A 24,062-nucleotide genomic window follows, 5' to 3' on the forward strand; every position below is an offset into this window, starting at 1 on the left:
GGAACCACTTTCCCCGAAGTGCTGTAAAAGAGAGAGAGAGACAGACACCTCTGTCGCAGTCTGATGCAGAGCAAAAGATGGGCCTTGGAGTGGCACACCTGCCTGCAGGTATTTCTGTTGGAACACACACTGAATTGATAGAATGTGACAAGAGCTTGCCTCTCTGGTCCCTTGAAGGCATTGCAGAGCAGCTCTTTCCTTGCGTGTTGGAGAAATGCAAATTCTGTCATAAAGAGTGTCTGGCTATTTGTGGGTTAATGTTCCTGGAGAGCCAGCAGACTTCCAGCAGCGTCTGCGAAGCAGGATGTGTGGGAGCTATTTTAAGATGGCTGTCCTTTGTGCAGTAGCAATGGCTAACTATTATCGTGAACACCGTTGCAGTCCACCGTACCTGGCTGATGTCTTTCCAGGGAAGCTGGAAAATACCCCTTGCCCAAGCACACCGCAAGGAATCCCAGCCGTGAGTTTAAGGAGCGCATGTGAGCATGGCTCCTGTTTCCAAGTCCCTGTAATGCAGAAGGCAGAAAAGTGACACAGCACCACTGGTTTGTGCAGCTCCTTTGCGTTAGGCAAAGAGGGGAGATCTGCAGAAGTTGGCATAAATGATTTTGTGGTCCCTTTCGGCTCACAGAAAGGCAGCACGGGGTGTAAAGGAGTCGCTTAATGTGTGTGTGCGCGTGCAGGGGGAAACGACACATTTTGCAGTTACTGTATTTCAATTTCAAGGCAATAAGAATCTCATTTTCACTCCAAGCTTCTGCCGCAAAATGACGACGTAAGCTGTGGTGCAGCGGCTTCTCCACTAGATGCCACCATTTAAACAAAAATGTCCTGTAGCTCTCCATGCAGGAGTTTGGGGGCATCTGTAAAGCTGCCGCCACCACGTGTGTATCAGGCAGAGGGTCGGATCCTGCACACCTTCCATCTCAAGTGGTAGAAGGATCAGGACATCAAGCCCAGGGCATGTAACGATTGTGCTGTGCTATGGGCATGGCGGTGGGTTCCCATGCAGCCCTGTGCTCAATGTGCATGCAATATTGTTGTTGTGTGAGAACTATGTAAATGGAGCCTTTGGCCCATAAAAAGCACTACTGAACTTCTTCATTCCTCATACGTACATGGGTAGCCATGCTCTAACAGTGGTGGAAAAAGCAAGCTTTCGTCACAATGATGGCTGCTGGATCAACACCTGATTCTCCTTAAGCATTCTGCATATGCCTGAGCACATCCCAAAGGAAGAAAGTCAATGCTGTGTGTTATAAGAAAAAACTGCTCCTTTTCCCTTATGGGGTACCCAAGAGCCCATATAGAGTCCTTTTTTAGGTTCTCTATCGGTAGGAGAAAATAACAGAGACCAACCAGAGAATATTGAGAAGCAAAGCAGCTAGTAAGCCTGATCTTTATTAAAGCTGTTGCAACACACAGGAGGCAGGAAGAGAACCCCGAACCATGTGTGCAAGCCCTTATATAGACTTTTGAACTGCCCACCCTGGAGCTCAAGACCACCCCTCATACATCATACATACATCACAGAAGGGGTGTAGCCCAAGACCACCCTTCAATACATCATACTTACATCAAAGAAGGGGCGGACTACAAGAGAAATCTGAGTGCCTTGTTTTTATCCTGTTTGCCAGGTTACCTGATTGGATTACCTGGGCATCCAGGCCACTCTTGTGTTATGATAACTACTCAGTTCCTGAATCCAGGTCACAGGCTCACCCTATTCATATCTTAAATGTACCCTTGAGACAGGATTTGTGAGCAAAGAGATGACGGGGAGGCTCCCCATTTTCTTCGACCTTGCAGAGAAATATTTGAGGTCAATTTGGAAGAGACAAAATGGTTTCAGGATTTTTCCTGTACTGATTCAGACATGTAGTTTAAATCTTTATGATTGTGTTTGCCTGGTACATTTATTTTATATCTTAGACCTTATAATTCTCATAACATTGTGAATTGACCCATAGTAGATAATTGCACCTTGCTGGGGGGGGGCAGGATATATTCATTGTGTGAATCAGTTTCTCCTTTGGATAGAGGATAAAACTTGTATAACTTGCTTGCTTCACCTTTGGAAGAAGGTGCAGGATATAAATTTAATAAATAAATAATCACACTGGAATGTTGGTCAGCTGCTGTGTTCAGTGGTGGGCCTCGGGGTCACAAATTTCAGCTGTGCGATGCCAAAGAATTTGCCAAACCCCCCACCTCTCACCTTCCATTCTACATCATAGTTGCAGTGCCCCTGAGACTTGGCACCCAGTGTGACCAAACCACCTCTGCTGTGATCATTGTAATTGCTTACAGGAGGCCAAGAGATGAGAGGCTGAGGTTGCAATTTTAACCGCCACTTAGGTGGGAGCAAGTCCAAATCCCCCCATGCCTTTAAAAACAAAACTTGTACAGTGGTACCTCGGGTTAAGTACTTAATTTCCTCTGGAGGTCCGTTCTTAACCTGAAACTGTTCTTAACCTGAAGCACCACTTTAGCTAATGGGGCCTCCTGCTGCTGCTGCACCACCGGAGCACAATTTCTGTTCTCATCCTGAAGCAAAGTGCTTAACCTGAAGCACTATTTCTGGGTTAGCGGAGTCTGTAACCTGAAGCGTATGTAACCCGAGGTACCACTGTATTAATTTTCTCTCAGCAAAACATTGCATTTATTAAATTATCACTTACTTCAAGCAGAGCAAGGCTGCTTGAAACGCCCCCCCCCCATGCTGAATTCGGGGAAATAATTATTTCACCTCTGTTCAGTGGATCAGCAAAACCAGACAATGACTTGAAACTCATTCCTTTTCAACTTTTTATTTATTTCACTCAGTGAAAAAATGAAAAAGAAGGCAGATTCCATTTGAAACGCAAAACAAGTGGTGTTGAGATGCTGCAAGCGGCTTGTTACAAGAGAAGCTTAATCAGGAGGAGAGCCAGGAGGAGGAATCCAAATGAGGGAGAGAGAGAAGCAGTAGAATCATTGGCTTGGGTACATGTTACATTTTTTATAGGAACGGCATTTCCAAAAACACCCTCTTTGTGTGTTTTTAACAGGCCACAGGAAGATTCACTTATGCAGCCCTTCATGTTGTAGTTTATGACATTCTCTTCTGTCAATGTAACAAAACTAACGCAGTAAGTGTCTGACCCAGTACAATCCACCACTTCTGCGGTACACTTTCCTGTGGGAGAAAAGCAGCCCGGGCAAGACTTTCCATTGGGCTTGGTGCTCTGTGGTGGAAACGTAGGAGTGGCTGGTGTGCAGTCAATCTCCTTGCAACAGGTGATGCTTTCCCGCGTGAAATCCCCTTTGCCATGAGTCACCTCGATCAATCCCAATTTGCAGGTCTCGGGGGATGCACAGCTCTTGCTTATTCTTTTGTCTTTTGAACTGGGGACTTCGAGCAGAGAGATGGAACAGGCATCTTGGCCACTGGGACAAGGCCGCTTCAGACCCGTGCAGTTGTTTATTCCCTTGCAATACTCGCATTCCAAAGAGGCACCTGTAGATAGAAGCACAGAGATCAGGAAAAAATCCAGGAGAGCCTTCATGGTAAGGGCACAGAGAGAGACCTAAGTGTTTTAACCATCACAGGGAAGCAAATGTGGGAGCCTGGAGCACCTCAGCTGGCTTTGCAGAGGCGAAGCAGGCCTCACTGCTATATGGGCTGGAGGGCAGGGAGCAAGCTCCCTTGAACTCAGTAGGTTTTACTTCCGAAGTAGCCCTTCTTAGGATTGCACTGTGTGAAAGCACCTCTGTGCGTTTAATGGACATGCAACATGGAGAAAGGACATCAGTAAGAGAGCCAGGAACAAACCATGGCTTCAGATCCTGGCTATGTTCTGAAGCCATAGTTGAAACAAGCTACAGTTCTGTAAGTTCAAATGTCCCAGGGATACAGGGAAGAGACGAAGAGAGCAGCATGCAAGCCTGAGGGTTATTCTCATAGATGGAAACCATGGTCATTACTTTCAAAACTAATACTATACTAAGACAAACTTAAGAGTTCACATTTTATGGGGTCTTCAGCCCATTGCCAGCAAAGGTTACCTTTGATTGAAACCTCATGTCCTTGCGGATATTATCCATGGGACCATTTAATCTATCCCTTGCTAATGAGCTCTTTTCCTCCTCTCTGTTTTGCCTCATGGGTGACCCCCAAATCTACTTTCCCACCTTCCTGGAAGGGGGGGGGGTCAACCTCTCTCTATATAGGTCATTTAACAGATCACAGCTACTCTCCAATGAGAGATGTCTGATTGTTTATTCCAAGTTGCATGACCTATCTGAGCTTTGGTAAAATGAAACTGGGAGGAGAGCCTGCCCCAGAAATAGCAGAGAGCCCTATGACTGGTAAATCCCCCAGCAGCCATCAAACCACAGAAGAAGTTTTTTGTTTAACTTCTGTTTAACTTCTGTGTTCAATTACAACATGAGGTTTATTGGAGTGAGCTGTGAAAGAAGCAGCATCATTGAGTTTGGGGAGGATGGCACTGATTTGCAGATTACCTTGTTAATAGTTATTAGTTAAAATAGGCTATTGCTTGGTGAGCCTGCTGTATAGCTAATCTTGGGGAACCAGGCTGAAGGTCCTCCTCAATTTCCCTTCTGCTTTTCTACACCCCTCTTCATAGTAGCTGGTACTGAATGCTGTTGAATGCTCAGGTAACCTGATGCCAACTCACTGGCTGCAGAGTAGAGTGGTTTAGAGGGGAAAATGTTCATTTTGGGCAACATTTCAGCTCAGTATGTAGGAAAGGTAAATGTGTTCTGTATTGGACCCATTTATTTATTTTTACATTTCTCCATGTCAAATGTCATTATAATGCACAGAAGTCCTTTGGTGCCTGAAACCCATAGTAGCAACTCTTTGGGTTTGGAATCTATAAAGCAAGTGTGGTCCACCAGAGGTTGTTCGGCTGCAAATTGCATCACTCTTAGAACTGGCCATGCTGCCTGGGGCTAGTGAGAATCAAAGCCCTGTATCTGGAGGGCCACAGATCCCCCCCCCCTATGATGAAAGATGATGATGATGATGATTACAGCTCCTTAGGTAGAACACATCCATTGAAATCAATATACTTCTGCATATGACTAACAGTGGGTACCGCCCTAGGAGTCAATTCTGGTCTAGAAAACAGCACAATATTTGGGGTTTGATGGTTCAGGTAAGGCAGCCTTAGCCATGCTAGTAACACCCCCTCCCTCGATGCTTTGAACTCCCAGCTTCCATCAGCCCCAGCCAGCATGGCCAATGTTCAGGAATTTTGGGAGTTGTATTTCGAAGCATCTGCAGGGGTATCAGCTTGGAAAAGTCTGGTATAAGGGACTTTCTAAGGATGTCACTGAAATTCTACAGCGCTGACCTTATTCATCAGAATTTACCAGTTTGGATTTAATCAGTTAATTGACCAGTTTGTTGGTTGCATCCTTAAATGCTTTGGTTGCAGTTCTACTGAAAGTTTCCTAAGGAGCAAAATCATACCTGCATTTTTGGCCAGCATGTTCTGTGTGACATTTAAGGATCCGTCATGTGGCTCAGGTGTAATCTCCAGGAGTTCGCAAAGCAGGGCATAAATATTCACACTTTCAAAAGGATCCACCTCCAGACCTTTCTTAAAGGCTGGTCCCACAGCTCGGAATATAGTCTTCATGTTCATAACCTCATTGTCAAATCCATGTTCGCCTTTATTGAATTGCACTTTGATTCTCTGAAAAGGAAGGACAGGGCATAACCTACTGCACGTTTTGCCTTGGTACTTCCCCAGCTTTCCTATGCGGTAACAAAGCAACGAAGCAGCACATTTTTCATCTGTTGTGCTGTATATCAGGGCCAGCCCTACCATTAGGCACAGTGGGTAGTACAAAAGTGAGCTATTTGAAATGTGCCTTGTGTTCCCTAAGCTAGCTTCGCAGTAATTGATAAATGAACTTCAAAACTGAGAGCTTTATATTTCCTGAACAAACATGCATACTACCTGGTTGCTATAACCCAGTGTATTGTTTTGCAATTAAAAGTGCCTCTATACAACCTAAGAGCACAACCTCTGGCTGTGCAGTCCATGTACATGGCAGATAAGAGACAGATTTCTGTTTGTCTCTATACACCTGTAAGGATACAAAGCAAGGTCTTGTTTGAAGAGTGAGTCTGCAATCATAACCTCTAAGGAAGAATCGTGATGGAACACAGCCAGGGCTTACTCCTGGCTAAACATGCATGAGATTGTGTTGCGAGGCTGCAGTTCTTTGCAGGCTTATGGGAAGTGCACCCACTGAACAAAGTGACACTTGCTTCTGAGTGTGTATGTATGCATGGGAATGGGCTGTAAGTGTCCATAAGCAAAAGCTATTAATTACTGGGCAAAATTGTTTCTCTGAATGAGACAGGAAGCTCTCTCAATGAGACACTTCCTTAGTAGAGTCCTAAGTATCCATAATGTAACAACTGCAAAAATCAGGATAGCATAAAATAAAAGCATGAGGTCATCCATATGAACTCTGATATTCAAAATAGGTTGGATCTACATTGACCTTTTTAATGTTTTTAGAACGATATTAGCTATATCCTTCTAAAACGTCACAGGGCATACTGCTAAAAAAAAGTTCATTACCTCCGCAGTTTCTCTTACTGCTTGTTCATGGTTGCTCTGCAGCGCCTTCTGGTGTCACATTTTAATAATGCATTGTTAATGTTCTAAGCAACACGCAACATATTGCTTACATTTTTGAAATTATTTCCTTAACCCTTTCTTAATGTTATAAACCATGAGTGTAGATCCGTTCATAGCCTCTCCTGGATTCTAACACTTGTGATAACTTGCTAGTTCCTGAGTCCACTAGGAAGTCCACTGTAATAAATATAACATAAAATGTACTTTAACTTGATCTGTTTGAGAGATGATTGAAGTTAAGGGCTGTGTGTGTGTGTGTGTGTATACAAACATGTTAAACATTTACTATAACTAAATTGTTAAAAATCTGGTTTAAGCAAAATTTCTAATATAAACCCAATTTTAAAAATGTATTGAACCCATCTGGTTCTGTGTAAATGCCACATGAAACAGTCAACCTGTCATATTTACATCAATACCTCCACTAGAAACAAAACAGGGGGGCATAAATATTGACGGAATATCACCATAATTAACCACTAGGCTATGTTATGTTGCAAAGGCTCTCATATTGCTCAACTGGATCCATATTCCCGATTCAAGGTTTCCCACAAGAACCAGGATTTCAAAATTAGCCCTTTCTTTCAGATTCCTTTGTCAACAGAATGGATTTGGGGAGCTTACGACAGGAGATGGGAACATATAAATTACAAGAGCAGAGCTCAGTTCAAAGACAGCCTTAGGTGGCGGCCATGGAAGTGGCAACCCTCTTCCTACTCTTGTCTTTCTTCAGAAGGAAAGGCAGCATGAGAAAAGTGAGGCCAAGGAAGGTCAGTTCTGGTGACTCCACCACCACATCTCACTAGGTGGACAGGATGCATCCATGCTTGTTCGGTGGGAATGGAAAGCAAGGATTACAAGCAGACAGAAACAGAGAACTGTTTTGCCAGAATGCACAAAGGGACAGCATCTACTACTAGGACTGGCTCTGCCAGGCAGCAGGGTGAAGTGACTGCTTTAGGCAGCACCATCAAGGAGATAAAAGAAGACAGGGATTGCTGTCAAACTAGACTTTTTCAAGTGTTGGCCCTTGCAGTGGTGGATTTAGGGGAACGTGACCGGTTTGCCTGCACTTGTGCTGCAGGGGGTGCTGCAACAATGATGTAGAATGGAAGACAGGGAGTGGGGATGCCAAATTTTAGCATCAAACAGGTCGCCACTGAAATCTGAAAGCCCAAAGTCTGCCAGTGTGGGAAGGTGCTATTTGGACTCCAATTCAGGCACCGAAACATCACTGTCTGTGCTTCCCCCTGCCCTCCTAAGTAGACTTCCATTCCGTTTCTCATGCACAAAACAGAAGACCGAATAAGGAAAGGAAAGAGATGAGCTGGAAGTACAGTGGATAAGACCATACATACCCCGTGGATCACGTAGCCGGGGTCACCGTACAGCACAAGAGGCGTGATCCGTGTGTTGTTGGCATAACGAAACCTCCTGGGGAATTCCTCCTTCTTGTAGACATGGAGCTTGGGGTGAGCATTTTTCAGGGCTTCATAAACTTGTTCTAGTTTCCCTGGCTTTGGTTCCAGGAGACCATGTGGTCCATAGTCTACCAGCTCAAACTTAATGTCCTGGAAAGAGAAGTTCTGCACTTTCTGAAGGTGAATTTCATCCGTTTTTATCACCGTTTCCATGCCGTGGTCAGATGTGATGATCATGTTGAGGTTTGAGCTCAGGCCTGTCTCCTCAAGGCGCTGCCTCAAGTAACCCACTGTCCGGTCCACCTGGCTGACCATGTCTTTCCTCTCCTGGGATTCTGGGCCATATTTGTGTCCAGTGGAGTCGGGCTCACCAAAGTAAAGGGCGACGAAGTCAAGGTTTTCCTCGAGGAACCACTTCATGACTATGTCAATGTTCTGCCTCCACTCGGTCTCGTTGTTGTACTTGTGAAAGAGTTTCTCCACCCTCTTCACCATCACCTGCTCTCCACGGTAGGTGGCGTTTCCCCCAGGGAAAAAGAGGGAGGCTGTCTTCAAACCCTAGGATGAAAAACCACAGACCTAGAAACTGGCACAATAATAGATCCGAACTGCATATGATGCAAACACAGGTTCTCTGGCCTTGGGTGCACAACTGGGCATCCTAAATCTTTAGCCCTCAAGATTGCAGAGAAAGCCTTGGAAATGCATTGCCAGTAGTATAGGTAAAGGTACCCCTGCCCGTATGGGCCAGTCGTGTCCGACTCTAGGGTTGTGTGCTCATCTCACTTAAGAGGCCGGGGGCCAGCGCTGTCTGGAGACACTTCCGGGTCACGTGGCCAGCATGACGAAGCTGCTCTGGCGAGCCTGCACCAGCGCAGCACACGGAAATGCCGTTTACCTTCCCGCTATAAAGCGGTACCTATTTATCTACTTGCACTAGGGGTGCTTTCGAACTGCTAGGTGGGCAGGAGCTGGGACCGAAAGACGGGAGCTCACCTCACCGTGGAGATTCGAACCGCCAGCCATACAATCGGCAAGTCCTAGGCACTGAGGTTTTACCCACAGCGCCGCCCGCATCCCCTAGTAGTATAGGGCGAACCCTCAAAAGCCAGCACAAAGCTGGGCAGCTCAGGCCTTGCCAGAGCATCCAGTGATGCAGGTGGATGAGGCTTAAGTGCCTCTGTAAAGCTCTTCCTTTCCCCCCATGCATCTGCTTGTCTGCTAAGCAAAGCAGAAACAAATATTTATTATTCATTCATTCATTAAATAAAAGCATATGTGGAAAGAAACTCATAACTGCATGCAATGTCAGTTTGGGTCCTTTATTGGGGTGATCCGTGGGTGTGTGTATGTCTGCATGCAGCAGAAGGAAAGTGTTGCTCTAGGATTAGGGCAGTCCAGTCCCCATCAGGGAAATGAACAGGAAGACCCTCAAATTCAGCTGGGCTGGCTGGCCAGATTTTGAAGTAGGTGAAGTAATAGGCATCACCATCTAAAGAAGAGACCCCCTGTGAAACCATCAAGTCCAGAGTGCACCTTTTTGGAGAGGCCCATAGATCCTGCCCCAACACACGGTGGCTTGGCTTCCACCGGGAGATGATTCAAAGGAAGGCATCTATATGTCATATTGCGTCTCTGGTTACCGAGCACAAAGATATACAGCAGTTCTCCCGAGATTTCTTGCCGTATGTGTGGCCTCTGTCATCGTGATGTGTGCTTTGGTAGCCATAATCACAGAGAGGCCAGTTCCTGACATCCATCACTTTGCCATCCTGCTACATGATGGGGGCTCATCTGATGTCCAGCTCCTTGGGGGGAGGCCCTTCAACAAAAGGTCCAATATTTCTACCCCTTGAGGGAAGGCCCTTCAATAGAAACATCTTTGACAACCTTTCTCCAAGTCTTCTGGCCGTGGTAATGAATTCCTAAAAACTTCTTCAACGGGCTGATTCTCCAATTAATTTTAAGATAGTAGTTTTAGGACAGGGTTGGGGGAACCTGTGACCCTTCTCAGTGTTTCCCAAACTTGGGTCTGCAGCTGTTTTTTTTGGACTACAACCCCTGTCATCCCTAGCTAGCAGGACCAGTGGTCAGGGATAATGGGAATTGTAGTCCGAAAGCAGCTGGAGACCCAGGTTTGGGAAATACTGCTTTAGATGTTGCTGGGCTCCCTCTCCCAACAGCCCCAGCCAGCCAGCCTGGCCACTGAGAACAAAGCCTGGAGGGCACCAGCTTCCCCCCATCCCTACTTAAGAAAAAGCTGTGACATTACCAATGTCTGTGAAGATGGTGTGTGCCTGGATGCTTTAGTTAGCAAGACCAGGGATGGGCTCGATGAAAATGATGCAGAGGAAGATGCAAAACTAACTTCATGAGAATGTGGAGCTTGTTGGTCTGTCTGTTTGTCTGTCTGTCTCTCTGTTTCTTTCAGTGGCAAGTCCCAGAAGAGGGCCCCCATTTTGTCCCCTAGAAGTATTGTGGGTTTATGGCTTACCTGCCTTTGTGCTGTGATCCAGATGGGGAGGCTGCCATTATCCCACCACTCAGACTTCCCTTGTGTGTTGTAATAAGGAAGCTTCTGTCCGGTGCTGACATTGAACCACATGTTGTGAACCACACCATGGTTCTCAATGTACTTTCCTGCCAGGGGAGAGTCAAACTTGGCATTAGTTACAAGCTGTCTGCTAGTAGGAGTGGGTGGGTGCATCTCCATTTGCCGTACTTGCTGGACTCTAGGAACTCACCCCCAGGGGCCACTGAGTCAGAGTCCCTTCCATAAGAACATTAAGAAGAGCCTGCTGGATCAGGCCAATGGCCCACCTGGTCCAGCATCCTGTCTGGCAACTAGATGCTTGTGAGAAACCTGCAAGCAGGATTTGAGCACCAGAGCACTCCCACCTCCTGTGGTTTCCAGCAACTTCCATTACTGAAGACTGCTGTAGGCCCAAACATTCAGAGCCCTCAGCTGCAGACCAGTCAAGTCTTTGCAAATGGTAGGATCTTCCCAAGTTAGCCCTTGAACTTTGCAGACTCCGATATACTCCCTGTCTTCCAATTGGCAGGAGACTGGTGCAGAACCTTCTTGGGGCAGATCAGCCTCAATTCTAGATATTCTTCCAGTAGACTGTTGCCAGCATGAAATTGCTATGTGCCCTTCTTCTCAGGCTCATTTAGCTCTGTTTCCCCTGCCTATGTTTCTTCTTTGCCCTCTGCTATGGGCCAACTGCTATCTCACCTATGCCTGTTCCAGCATCACAGTTACCCCACCTTGGAAACTGATGCCAAATAATTCCCATGGATGTGGCTTAGTTGCCACCCTTGGATCCACATGCCAGTGTGTCGCTGATGGTTGACCTGGCTCTTGAGAATCCAGCAGAGCAAGGAGTCTAGGAAGGTGATGCTGTTTTGGACTTCAATTCTTATCAGCCCATGTCACAGGTTTTGCCCTTCACATTTTTAGCCTTAAACAACTTGGGGCCAGATCTCAGGTGGGGCAGTGCTAAGTGTAATGCATGTCCAAGAGGTTTGCTTAAAATGCACCCAAAACTGAGCCTTTAGCATTACAGCTCCTGTCCTTAAAGAGCTGCCATTTCTGCTTCCTAGGGCCCCACTGTCCTGTCCTCATCTCTCCCAAGTGACTGGGCACTCACCTGTAAGCAGAGTGAAGTGGCAAGGGCTCGTCTGGGTGACAAAGGGAGGTGTGATGTAGCGGGCCTTCACCCCATCATAAGCCATGGCATCCAAATTGGGGGTGTCCACATCCTGGTCATAATTCCACCGAAAACCATCGAAGGAAACCAAAAGGAGCTTGCTGCGGTTGCTTGCCCTTTGCAAAGGGGCACAAGTTCCGAGAGCAAGGAGGGTAGCCACCAAGCTCAAGGAAGCAAACATCTTTCCAGGAAGGCAAGAGAGAGAGAGAGAGCAGGGAGAGAGTAAACATAGGAAAGGCACGGATTATATATGCATGGCAGGGTCTCAAGTTCACAGCTCTATCTGATCCACCTTTCTACACTTGGCTTGGGAACAAGTTCCTGCTGGGGTTCAAACTGTTTGTCAGCTTAATGCACAGTCAGCTTAATGTTGTTTTGTGTGTGTGCATGGATACATGTGTGTGTTGAACATGAGGGATTTGATGATACTTCAGGCTTTATTTCTCTCCTCCCCAACTCAACTCTCAGCACTGGTTATTTTCTGTAATAGGGCATGAACTGTCTTGCCATCAGTCCTGGAAGACCTGCAAGTTGGTGTGGCTGGATGGGGAATGGAAAGAACACTAGAGTCAGCTGTGGAGGAGGACTTCTGGCAAGGCAAGATGGTGAGCGTCATGGCCTCGTTGAACTCCTAGGGACCGTCAGCACCAACCAAGCTGCCTCCTGGTCCCTGCGCCACCTTCACCACCACCAACGCAATCAAAGGGGGAGCTCAGGGCATCCAAAACAACAAGCGAAGAGGCCGCACAGAGCCTCCTCCTCCAGATCATTATCCCATGGGGACCGAGAGTGCCCCAACAAAGCTCTGGGACCTGGAGGCCTCTGGACCTATACAAATAACGAAGCAGAGCCACACCCCGAACCATGCACCAACTTATTGCTGCCACCGCCACCAAGGGAGAATACCATGATGGAAACCAGAGTGCACAGAAACACCATTTACCTTCCACATTCAAGAACAGTCCATAGTTTATCTATAGCAAAAGATTTCCCTCCTTTCAAGACATGGGTGGAAGGTTTGCAAAGTATCCCAACAGATATGTCATGTGTTAACAAATGTTTTGGAGCTAGACTTGTAAACTGGCTAGAAAATCATCATAATCATTGTGTCTTGTTTTTATCACTTTAAAAGAGTTTGGATATGCAGAAATCAGCAGCGTGAAGTTTTTATTGACACAGATCTAAGTATTATCACCACTTGCTCATTGGTGCAGATCTCGGGCCATGAAAGGACCTCCAACCGTAACTGAAGGGGAAACCTTCAGAAATTAGACTCATGCTCTAGGTTGCATGGTAGAGCAGCCCTGTTCCAAAATACCACATTTTTTGCTCTATAAGATGCACTTTTTCACTCCTAAAAAGTAAGGGGAAATGTGTGTGCGTCTTATGGAGCAAATGAAGGCTGCACAGCTATCCCAGAAGCCGGAACAGCAAGAGGGATCGCTGCACAGTGCTCCCTCTTGCTGTTCTAGCTTCTGGCTTAGCCCCTCAGTACCTTCTCCCACCTCCCAGTGACGGGCTGCCCTTCTCCCTCCTCAGGGAAAAGCCTGCAAGCACTGTACACACGCTCCACACAGCTTGTGAAAGGGAGCACTGAGCAGAGCCTGGGATGCATACAGGCTCTGCTCAGTGCTCCCTTTAAAGAATTTTTTTTCTTGCATTCCCCCTCTAAATACTAGGTGCATCTTATGGTCAGGTGTGTCTTATGGGGCGAAAAATACGGTAAGTGGTATTTCCTAAAGAGAAGAGGCCGGAGAAGCATCAGTGCCATAGGCCTGTGACAAAAACAGCTGCCAGCAATCATTGACAAGCTGCATCTTTTCAATCTCAATCATTCATTCCCCAATGCCTCTCCAAAGCTGTTCATACAGGGTGGGAGGAAAGGGGAAAAGCTAATTAAAAAGGAAAGTATTAAAATTCATCAAAATGGGGCAATCTAAAGTGCGAGCAGGCATAACTAAATGAAATAGATAATATACCATCACCAAGAAGCTGAAATACGAAAAAAATCTCTCTGTATCCCTCTTTCTGTACTCTGCTTCTCCAGTTCTCCAGCCTGAAGATCCCTGGTTCCACGCATTTCTCTTCTGCTGCCCTCTGGTGTATGGAGCTCCTTCCATGAACATATATGCTGATCTGAACATGCATGTTGCAATGTCCCTCTCTTCCTTCCTGGCCTTCTGTAAATTCTCCCTTGCTGCCCCCAGCACATAGAGCTCCTTCCTTGCACATGTATGTTGATCAGTGCTCTCTCTCCCCCCACCCCCCACTTTCTACCTTTCCAGACCACCTCTGTCCTTTTGGGTCTGCTCCCTTAATCCCAGCTGCAACCAAGCTTGGAGCACATGTAATAGTGTTTGTCCAGGTCCCTCCCTCCCAACCCTTGTCTCTCCTTCACCTCCGTCTGTTGTTCTCCCAATTGCACTTCCAATGATAGAGCTGGATCGAGGAGCACCAGCTCCTTCAGGGAGAATGTGGCTCCAACCAGGGCTGGCAATTTACTGACTTGGATGTTTATTGATAGCACTGCATAAGTCAGCATTTCTCAAACTGTGTTCCTGAAAACCTGGGGGTTCCAAAGGTTAAATCAATAGTGCATGGCAGAATGGCACAGGCAAGGACAGTCACTTGGTGTCCTCATGCTGCTGGTCACTGAGAGGTGGAAGGACAAGGCAGCTGAGTGCAATGTGGCCACATCAGCAGAGCCCATCTGCTCCTCCTCAATGCCTCCTGGTAACTGGGTGCAACACACCCTTTACTGGTGTCCTGTAAGCAATGGTGTCCTGCTTGCACCACCCCTTTACTGGGTTGAACAGGCTGTTCAACAGGGCCTGTCCACCCATCAGGCAAGGTGAGGTGGCTGCTTCAGGCAGCAGGATCCAGAGGGGCGGCAGATCCAGCCTCCAAGGAGCGCATAACCCACAGCTGTTGGTGGAAGGGGAGCTGCTGGAGGAAGAGTGGGCAAAAACTTGGAGTGGCAAGGCAAAGCGGAGGGAAGAGACTTGGCGCCGCACAGCTGTGCAGCAGCAGCAGCCTGGAGACTTTGCAGACAGCAGCCACCCTACCATGTCTCCCCATAATCCTGACACTAGGGATTCTCCAGGGTGGCCACTATAGTGCTGTGGTACACCTGCATGTTGTGGTAGGAGGGGCTTGGGAGGGAGCACAATGCATTATGCCTCAGGCAGCAAAATCTCCTGGCCCGGCCCTGGTGTTCTAGCACTTGTTATGGGAATCCTTTCTATCAAGTTGCCCCCTGGTGGCTAGGGTTAGGTGTCTTGCTCCTTTAATGCTAACAGAGAGATAAGAGCTGAAGCCTTAAGGGTGGCAGGCTTCTCCCCTTAAGGGAAATGAAGAGATTGACAGCAAGGTTTTTTGAAGTCTCCAAGTTGCCACTCTCTCTAGCTCTTTCTTGCTTGCTTTCCTGAATAATCAATGCCTACCCCACTTGTAAAAAAATATTTTTTTCTGCAAGGGTTCTGCCGAAGTTACGCTTAAAATGAAGGGTTCTGTCACCACAAAAAGGCTGAGAACCATTGATGTAAGTAATAAGTACTGATATTTACTTACACAATTCATATTTCAACCAATAACAAAAGTTTTCTGACTGGCTTCTGAAACAGTAACAACAATATCATAAAAGAAACAAAACTCTGCCAACTCAAAAACAAAGTAAAGAAATACAACCACAGAACCACATCACTTTAAGGAGCTTGAAACCCCCCAGAGCCAAGTAATAGGAAGTCCACGTTATCATTTGAAAAGCTGGAGAAAATCAAAAGATCATTGCCTGCCACTGAAAATACATTAGAGAAGGAGTCAGGTGCAGGAGAAGGGATGCAGGTGGCACTGTGGGTTAAACCACAGAGCCTAGGACTTGCCAATCAGAAGGTTGCAGTTCAAATCCCCACGACGGGGTGAGCTCCTGTTGCTCAGTCCCTGCTCCTGCCAACCTAGCAGTTCGAAAGCACGTCAATGTGCAAGTCGATAAATAGGTACCGCTCCGGCGGGAAGGTAAACGGCGTTTCCGTGCGCTGCTCTGGTTCACCAGAAGCGGCTTAGTAATGCTGGCCACATGACCCAGAAGCTGTATGCCGGCTCCCTCGGCCAATAAAGTGAGATGAGTGCCGCAATCCCAGAGTCGGCCACAACTGGACCTAATGGTCAGGGGTCCCTTTACCTTTAAGGTGCAGGAGTGCCAACTTGGCCCCACGACTGTGGGTGCCCAGGGTCATGAGTGCCATGCAGCGTGCATGGCCCTGGCACTGAAATTTGTGGGTGTCCGGCCCCTTCATGGAGAATTTTGTGGGTGCTTGGGCATCCAGGGCGCCAGGGAGTTGGCACCTATGGCCAGGTGTGCTTTGTTGGGAAGGGTATTCCACAACTGGGCAGCGGGGAGGGGGGCACTGCTATGAAAAAGGGCCTTAGTTCTCATGAAAACACAAGCCAACATCAACAAATATAATTAATAGTTAACAAAAGCTTCAGGCTGGTTTAAGCACTTTTATTCTCCACGGGTCTCAGTGGGAAAAGCTGTGTGGCTCCACCCAGAGGTCTGGAGATGGAGACACTCCCCTCCTCCTTTCAAACACAAAGTTCATCAGAACAACCAGCTGTATTCTGCACTCCCTGAATCTTCACAAGATTCTGCAGGCTGCTAGAGAGAGGATTAGGGGGAAGCCCTTTGGCTTAGCCCCTTCTAATGTACATGCCCTTTGGCAGCCCAGATCCTCAGGATAGGCCAAGGTATCAACATCTAGAATAAAGGAAACACACTATTTATTTGTTGGATTTGTCCTTCCTCACAGGAGCTCTGAGCAGCCTACATATGGTCCCCTGCAGTGAGATCTGCTTAGCTTCATTGCCTCACCTCCTTGGCATAATGCCTGTCTCTACTCTCTGTGCTCCTGTGAGTAGAGTCACCTGCAGGAGAGATGTGCAGGGCAGAAAGAGAAGCAGGTCTCTCTTGTATCACATTGTAAGGGGTATCTCACTGGCTGTGCCTTTTGCCACTGCACTGTCTTTCAGCTCTTATTTTGCCAAGTTATCTACACATCACTTTGTGCTGGCTTGCTGTTGTTGCACAATGCAAATTTGTGACAGTGTTTTGCTATACCGAGCCTTCCTGTAGCCCATGGAATCCTGCCTTGAGGACCATTTATTCAGGTGCCCCCTGCCCTAATTTGCTTCTGATGTTTCCACCCTCTCAGCACATCCATGTAACAGCCGCTGCAAAACTCTTCCACATGGTGGTGCTCCATGCAGGAGCTGTGATGTTTGAAAACTGACCTCCATGTAGATACCCACAACTGCATACAAAGCCTTCATGTCAGTGGCAGCAGCCACCAATAATATATCCCAGTGGCCTAGAGATTCTCCTTGCAGTATCCCAGCAACGAGGCATTTCCAGGGCATCATTCACACATGCAGGTTTGTCACTAGATGGATTTAACATCATGTGATGACTTGCATGTGCAAATGACAGGCTGAATCCTTTGGCATCTTCACACATGACCTCTGGCTCGAGGCTTTTCAATGGAGTCAGTTTACGCATTTGGTGACGAACATAGAAGAATCGTGGGATGTTGTGTAGGGGTTGTCAGGAGTTCAGCCTACACTTGAGTGGGACCCTGGCAGAGACACATGCTCGACTGGCATGTTCTCTCCCTCCTGGTCTTTTTTTCGGGAGCTTCAAAAGCTTTCTTCAGCCTGAACATCACAGCGGCCGATGCCAACTGACACTGGCACACTTAGGGATCCGCAGAGTTTGCACAACTTGCGCAACAGAACTCAGCATTTTGGCTAATCTACTTTATTTACATATAAACACACAGGGAGCACTGCAACATGGCTCCCTCTCTCTCTAGCATCAGACAGCAAAGAGAAAAAGAACAAAGGACAATAGTCCCACTTCACGGAACACAATAATACAAACATCCTGTCTCCATCACTTCCCACTCTGTGGAGTCAAAACAGAGACAAAAATCCCATGACTGCAATCACGGAGCAGGAATTCTAACAGGGGTGAATGAGGTCTAGTGGTCATCCCCCACTGCAGAGCTCTGTCACGCAGACACAGTTTTCAGCCAACATAGGAAGAAGTGTGTTTGTTCCACTTGGATCACTTTCCTTGGCCAAATACCGGTAATTCAACTAGAAATGTCAGGCTTTCGTCCTCAGGAAACTTTCGGATCTGCAAGTTGCATTGGGGGATGTTGCAGGCTGGAAACCCCCTCGCTGCGGGTTTTGCGGAGCTGCACAGCCTTCTCATCTGCCTCTCTTCTGTGGCCCTGAGGGCTGTGGAGCAAGCAAACCATCCATCTGCCGGCTCACAGCCCTGACTGAGACAGGCGCGACCTGACCTTCAGCGTGGCAGAGTTTTATTATGTCGACTCTCCGCTTTATCAATTGCTCTTGCTTTTTATGACTTCTCTGGGGTTTTATCACTGCTGCTGACTCACCTCGCAGTGAAAATGGGGATTAATATTTTAAGGGAATTATGTCATGCGGCTCCCCAGAGGCCCCCTGCAATCGACCTTGGTGCCTCGCCTCGCGTCCCCCTCCGCTCGCTCGGTGGGTTTTGAGTTCCCTCCTTAGCTGCTCGCTTTCTTGCCTGCTTTGCCAGTCTTTCCGGTTGTGGGAAGGGAAACGAGCGGGATCAGCTTTATGGGACCATCTGTGCATCTCCCCACAGGCTGTGCTGGAAGGATAAGGGCCGGGAGTTAAAAGCCACTTTCCCTGTGCCACAAATGCTCAGGTTTCTCATTCCCTTCAGCCCCTTTTCTTAGATCTCATTTCCTGTCTGCTGTAACGTTTGCTGCACTGACTCTCTAAAACAGGGGCAGCCCCATGAGGTGCCCTCTAGATGTGGCTGAACTACAGCTCCCACCCTCCCTGATCTTTACCTGCAATCCCTGCATTGAAGGGGGTTGGCCCTTGGGACCCCTTCCAGCTCAAAAATTGTATGATTCTATGACCATCGGCCACGCTAGTTGGGGCTGAAAGGAGTTGGGAGTCCGGCAACAAATATAAGGCACCACCTTGGCTTAAAGGTAAAGGGACCCCTGATCGTTAGGCCCAGTCGTGGCTGACTCTGGGGTTGCGGCGCTCATCTTGCTTTATTGGCCGAGGGAGCCGGCGTACAGCTTCCGGGTCATGTGGCCAGCATGACTAAGCCGCTTCTGGCGAACCAGAGCAGCACACAGAGACACCTTGGCTTACCCACCTTTAAAACATGTTACACACCATGTGCTGCCACCAGCTCCATGGTGGCTTCAGATCCCATCAAGGAGATTTGCAATCAGTTATGCAGCAGATACAGTGTTACCTCGGGTTACAGACGCTTCAGGTTACAGACTCCGCTAACCCAGAAATAGTACCTCGGGTTAAGAACTTTGCTTCAGGATGAGAACAGAAATAGTGTGGCAGCAGTGGGAGGCCCCATTAGCTAAAGTGGTGCTTCAGGTTAAGAAGAGTTTCAGGTTAAGAATGGACCTCCAGAATGAATTAAGTTCTTAACCCGAGGTACCACTGTACTGGTATCAGTGCAGCCCAAGCACTGTCAAATGTCAGAAACCAAGACATGCCAGAATGAATTGTGTAGGAGCTTCCTCTCCTCTCCCCTAAGTGCCTTTCGCTGATCGGTCCTTTATTAGGCACAGCTGTTCAGACTTTAAACCACCCACCTTACGGGTTTGGCTTTCTCAGCATCTTCGAGATACGTTATTTCTTTGCCTGCTACTAACACTGGCTCAGCCTCTGCCTACATTACCGTAACAGACAGGGCAAATCCTATCTATGCCCTCTTTGCGAAGAAGCCCCATTAAGTTCACTGAGGCTTACTCCAAGGGAAGCGTGTCTACTGTCAGATTACAGCCTCAGAAATGTAGGTGGCTCCTTGCGAACTGTCTTTCACCATTCCTTCCCTTTGCTGTAGATTCCAAGTGGCTTTGGACATCCAAATACGGTGGCAGAGTAGAAAAATGTTTGCCACCTTAAGCTCCTGCGAAGAAAGGTGGGATATAATGTGAAAGATAGATGATGATGATAGATAGATAGATAGATAGATAGATAGATAGATAGATAGATGATAGATAGATAGATAGATATAGATAGATAGATAGATAGATAGATAGATAGATATAGATAGATAGATACTGTAGATTGATTAGATTAGATAAAACTGGAACTACAAGGGCCTGTCTACATCACTCACAGTTACAGGGTTGAATATGCATGGGTCTTCTTGAGACTGCTGAAATAAAATACCCACATAGCAAGGGAATATAATGTTCTGTTGGAAAAGTGGCAGTGCAGTCATCATTAGGAAAGCAAATAGCACTGTGTTAATTATTCCACGTTAAATGGTCTTGAGAATGGCTCCTAGAATGTGTATTTGCAACTCTAATCAATACCGGTACTTGCAATAAGAGAGCCCGGACGGCAAATTTATTCTGAGTTATTCCTTGCACTTAGCATCAGAATGATACCTGGTGGCCTCTGTACCAGAGCAGAATGGGCAGGGCAGTGTCTTTGTTTCTTAAACAGAGAACAAGCATTTGCTTGACTCAACATCAAACACAACAAGGTAATAAAATAATCAAGCAATGCACCCTATCGCTTAGATCACTCCTGATCAGCATAAAACAGAACCTTCCTGGATTCATAACATAAAGGCACAAACACCTTGACTGTTGGCACAGAAGCGTGCAAACCTATGTAGGGCTTGCCTGTTAAAAGGTTCTGTGTGTCAAAAGCTTGTCTATGCTTACCTAAACAAATGCGCTCTCTCTCTCTCTCTCTCTCTCTCTCTCTCTCTCTCTCTCTCTCTCTCTCATGCATCTCTTGGGATCCTTCCATGCTTTGGCTTCCCAGGTGAGAGTAAAGACAAATCAGGAAGTACCTAATAAAAGATGATGTTTTCATTCTGGAGGTCTCAATGCAGAAAGTCCAAAAGGCATTTGCACCCACCCACCCTCATGCTCATCAATATGCGTCACAACCCACCAGGAATTTCTCCTGAATAAGCTCTGTTGGCATGAATGGGAGCTGCACTCGCCAGCTGAGTATTCATTTATTTTACTTATTAATTTTGTTGGTCAGTTTATCTTGCCCAGGGCAACCCAAAGCAACTTCAAACAAACAAACAAACAAACAAACAAACGAATGAATGAATGAATGAATGAATAAATAAATAAATAAATGAACAAACAATCAATCAGTCAAACCCCCATGTAGATACATTAAAAGCAAAGGGGGGGGGGGAGAAATACAGGCAAGCCCCTGTTTTCTGTGGGAGTTATGTTCCCACAGTCATTGTGTGTGCCGGTGGAGTGCATGAAACCCCACCCTGCCCCGTTACATCCTGTTCCACCCCACCCCACCCTCTTCTGGATGCAAAAATGACCCCCCATGCATTCACAGTTGCGCATTCTTTGAACGTGTGCAAAATAGGAGTTGCCTGTACTTTAAAACCATCTCCCACTTCTAAAAGGCCACAGGTAGTTAGACCAAAGGCCTGGTTTTAGAGGAAGCTTTTTGTCTGGTGCCTAAAGATATATAATGATGGCTCCAGGTGAGCCCATTGGTCTGATCTGTTTGTATCTCACTCTGATGCTCACCGACACCTTCAGAATCTCCTGCCTGTACAGCTGCTGCCTCATCTTGCTTCTGGTTTGGAGCTTTGGTTGCTACTTTTACACAGTGACAGCCCTGCTCTTTCTACTCCACCTTTTGGCTCTTGATGATTCTTCAGGTATGTTTGATCAGCACAGTTGATGCTGAGCTTGTGGGTGTCTAGTCTGCATATTGGTCAACAGTCCCAAAAAGGGTGGAGAAAGAAATATGGCACATGAGAGAACTCCCTGCACCCTAGCTATTTATGGGTAGCACGAGGTGTGCTGGCCCTGCAATCACTTCTGCTTCTTTGATTTGCCCCTCTCCTCTTGAATGGCCATCTAGTAACACACAGGTCCAGTTTCATCAGGGAAAGTCTCCCATCTTTTCCCTTATACACCCATTCCATTTGGCTTGTTGCAAACCAAAGCAAGCACAGAGTTATGGCTCTGTAGCACAGTGGTCCCTAAACTCTTCCCTCTCTTGCAATGAACCACTTGAAAACTGCTCATGGGTTGCTGGTGTTTTGCCTGTTGTAGCAATTGCAATGCACTGTGCTGGACGCTGTATGGTTTTCAACTGTATTTTTTATTGTTTATTTTATTTCCTGTTCCAGAGAATTCAAATTGTAATACAAAAAGGGGCAACATAACCAATGAAAGAAGCAAGAAAAATAACAGCGGACTTTGGCAACTCCTTCTAGGGGTGTCCACCGCAACACACATCCACCCCTTCAGCTTCACAGGACCACGGAGGGTCAACGGTATTCAAAGCAAGGGGGAGATCAAGGAGGACAAGGACAGAGCAGGGACCTTTGGGTTTATGTTCTGAGCAGCTTGAGTGGAGTCCACAGGATGGGAGCCAGATCAGAGAGGGGTCAAGAGCAGAGGTGAAAGAGAGAAAGTCAGAGGAGCAGGAGAGAGCTTGGCAGCAAAGGAATGAGATCAGCAGTTGCTTAAAGGGTGAGGATGGGTCAAGGGAGCTGCGAGAGCTGTAGGATGCTAGAACACAGCAGGAAAGAAACCAGAGGAGAAGGACAGGTTGGGACTGTGGCTGTAGTGGTAGGAGCAGATAGGAAATAGGTCAATGGGTGGGCAGGAGGGTTAGATGGGGTCAGCAGCCTAGTAATCTCATCAAAAGGCCCTGGAGGAAAAGAGGGAAGGATTGAGGGAGGTGGGTTGCAGGGAGAATCAGGCAAGCGGATCGCAGCAGACAGCTTTGTGTACAGGGTAGAAAAGTGGAAAGTCAGGAGGGAGTGGTGGTGGACGAGGAGAGGGGAACCTACGTTGCTCCTCAAAGTTAGAGAATAAACTGGGAATTGTCAGAGGGGAACCTCCAGTCATCCCTTTTGTTGCTCACTCATGATTACTTTTGCTCATGATGCTATGAGGTTGGCCACACATGGCCAACACTATTTGCGCCTGCAAAAGCTTTGGGGCAGTCATACGGCTTCGTTTCCATTCAGTGCATGCCCTGTAACTTCCTAATGAAATCCCATAACTTTTCATACCACAAATGTTCTTGGTTGCTGTTGATTTCTCCTGCCTTTTTTTTTTTAATAACATTTTTATTAGGGTTTTTACATTACAAAATAGAAAAAGGAAAAAGAAAAAATACAAAATAAAAATAGTTAAAAACAATCAATCTTTTCATCACATTATTTCTCATTTACTTGTTTCCCGGACCTCCTCATACCTCCCTTTTTTGTATTCCAATTCAATTTATTAGCTCAGCAGTTTCTTTCCCTCTTTATTCTACCCTGATCTTTAATCTTAAGTTATTATAACCTTAAATTTTTACTTATAAAAAACCATTTTTTCATATTCTTTTATACCATTACAGCTAGAAACCACTTAATTTCAATCCATCTCCTGCTTTTGTGGCACTTATAGCCAGACAGCAATAATATGGTAACATTGGAGAAGCATCGCAGAACAAATTAATAGCACAAAGCTAATCCACCACTAATGTTGTATCAAAAATACATTGCAGAAAACCAGTGCAATAAAGCGCCAGAATGAGGGTTGCTTGGCCCGCTAGAAAGCAGGAGAGGAGGAGGAAAAACATCGATTAAAAGTGAGCAAAGTCACTCAGGTCTTTCGATTCCCTCCGAAGATGCTCAGCAACCCAAGTGCACAAGTAGAGATAACAAACTGAACATAAGGTTCATACCCTCCAACATTTCTTCAATGAAAATAGGGATGACCTTTTAAACGACAACACAACAGCAACAACACCCCACCCATTTGCCTGGGTTGCTTCAGCCACTCTGGGTGGCTTCCAACTAATAAAAAAGCATAATAAAATATTAAACATTAAAAAACTTCCCTATACACAGCTGCCTTCAGATGTCTTCTAAAGGTTGCAAAGTTACTTATCTCTTTGGCTGAGGGGTTGCATAACTCCATACTTTCCAACATTTCTCTGATGAAAATAGGGATGTCCTAAGGAAAAGCAGGACACTCCAGGATCAAATCAGAAACCAGGATGGCTTTTGTAAATCTGGGACTGTCCCTGAAAAATAGGGACACTTGGAGGGTCTGTAATGAATGGAGTAAGGTAAAGGTAAAGGGACCCCTGACCATTAGGTCCAATTGTGGCCGACTCTGGGGTTGCGGCACTCATCTCGCTTTATTGGCCGAGGGAGC

At 46.6% G+C, this 24,062-nt stretch overlaps 1 protein-coding gene and 1 long non-coding RNA gene across 3 annotated transcripts in view; one reads left to right on the forward strand and one right to left on the reverse strand.

Annotated features, from left to right (window-relative positions):
• Positions 1-24,062, forward strand: part of LOC144326920 (uncharacterized) — a 61,506-nt gene that overhangs the window by 31,420 nt on the left and 6,024 nt on the right. The window lies entirely within an intron of this gene.
• ENPP7 (ectonucleotide pyrophosphatase/phosphodiesterase 7) lies at positions 2,795-14,356 on the reverse strand. 2 transcript variants are annotated; one of them, XM_077924098.1, is made up of 6 exons: positions 14,198-14,356; positions 11,740-11,980; positions 10,584-10,729; positions 8,027-8,647; positions 5,483-5,708; positions 2,795-3,499 (listed from the first exon to the last, which is right to left on the reverse strand). In XM_077924098.1, the coding sequence occupies exons 1-6, from the start codon at positions 14,339-14,341 to the stop codon at positions 2,901-2,903; spliced, it is 1,977 nt and encodes a 658-aa protein (XP_077780224.1). In that variant the 5' UTR covers positions 14,342-14,356; the 3' UTR covers positions 2,795-2,900. The 2 variants fall into 2 exon arrangements, with proteins under 2 accessions (XP_077780224.1, XP_028570901.2); XM_028715068.2 differs by lacking the exon at positions 14,198-14,356 and adding an exon at positions 13,779-14,023.

This window comes from Podarcis muralis, chromosome 2, assembly GCF_964188315.1.
Source record: "Podarcis muralis chromosome 2, rPodMur119.hap1.1, whole genome shotgun sequence".
Classification (NCBI taxonomy): Eukaryota; Metazoa; Chordata; class Lepidosauria; order Squamata; family Lacertidae; genus Podarcis; species Podarcis muralis.

Excerpts from the sequence above, each read along its gene's own strand:
- ENPP7 (XM_028715068.2), bottom strand. The coding sequence starts at position 13,943 with ATGTTCAGATCAGCATATATGTTCATGGAAGGAGCTCCATACACCAGA. Across the intron at positions 8,648-10,583 it reads GGATCACAGCACAAAGGCAG|GGTTTGAAGACAGCCTCCCT; the intron begins GTAAGCCATAAA and ends TTTTCATCCTAG. Across the intron at positions 5,709-8,026 it reads CCGGCTACGTGATCCACGGG|AGAATCAAAGTGCAATTCAA; the intron begins GTATGTATGGTC and ends CTTCCTTTTCAG.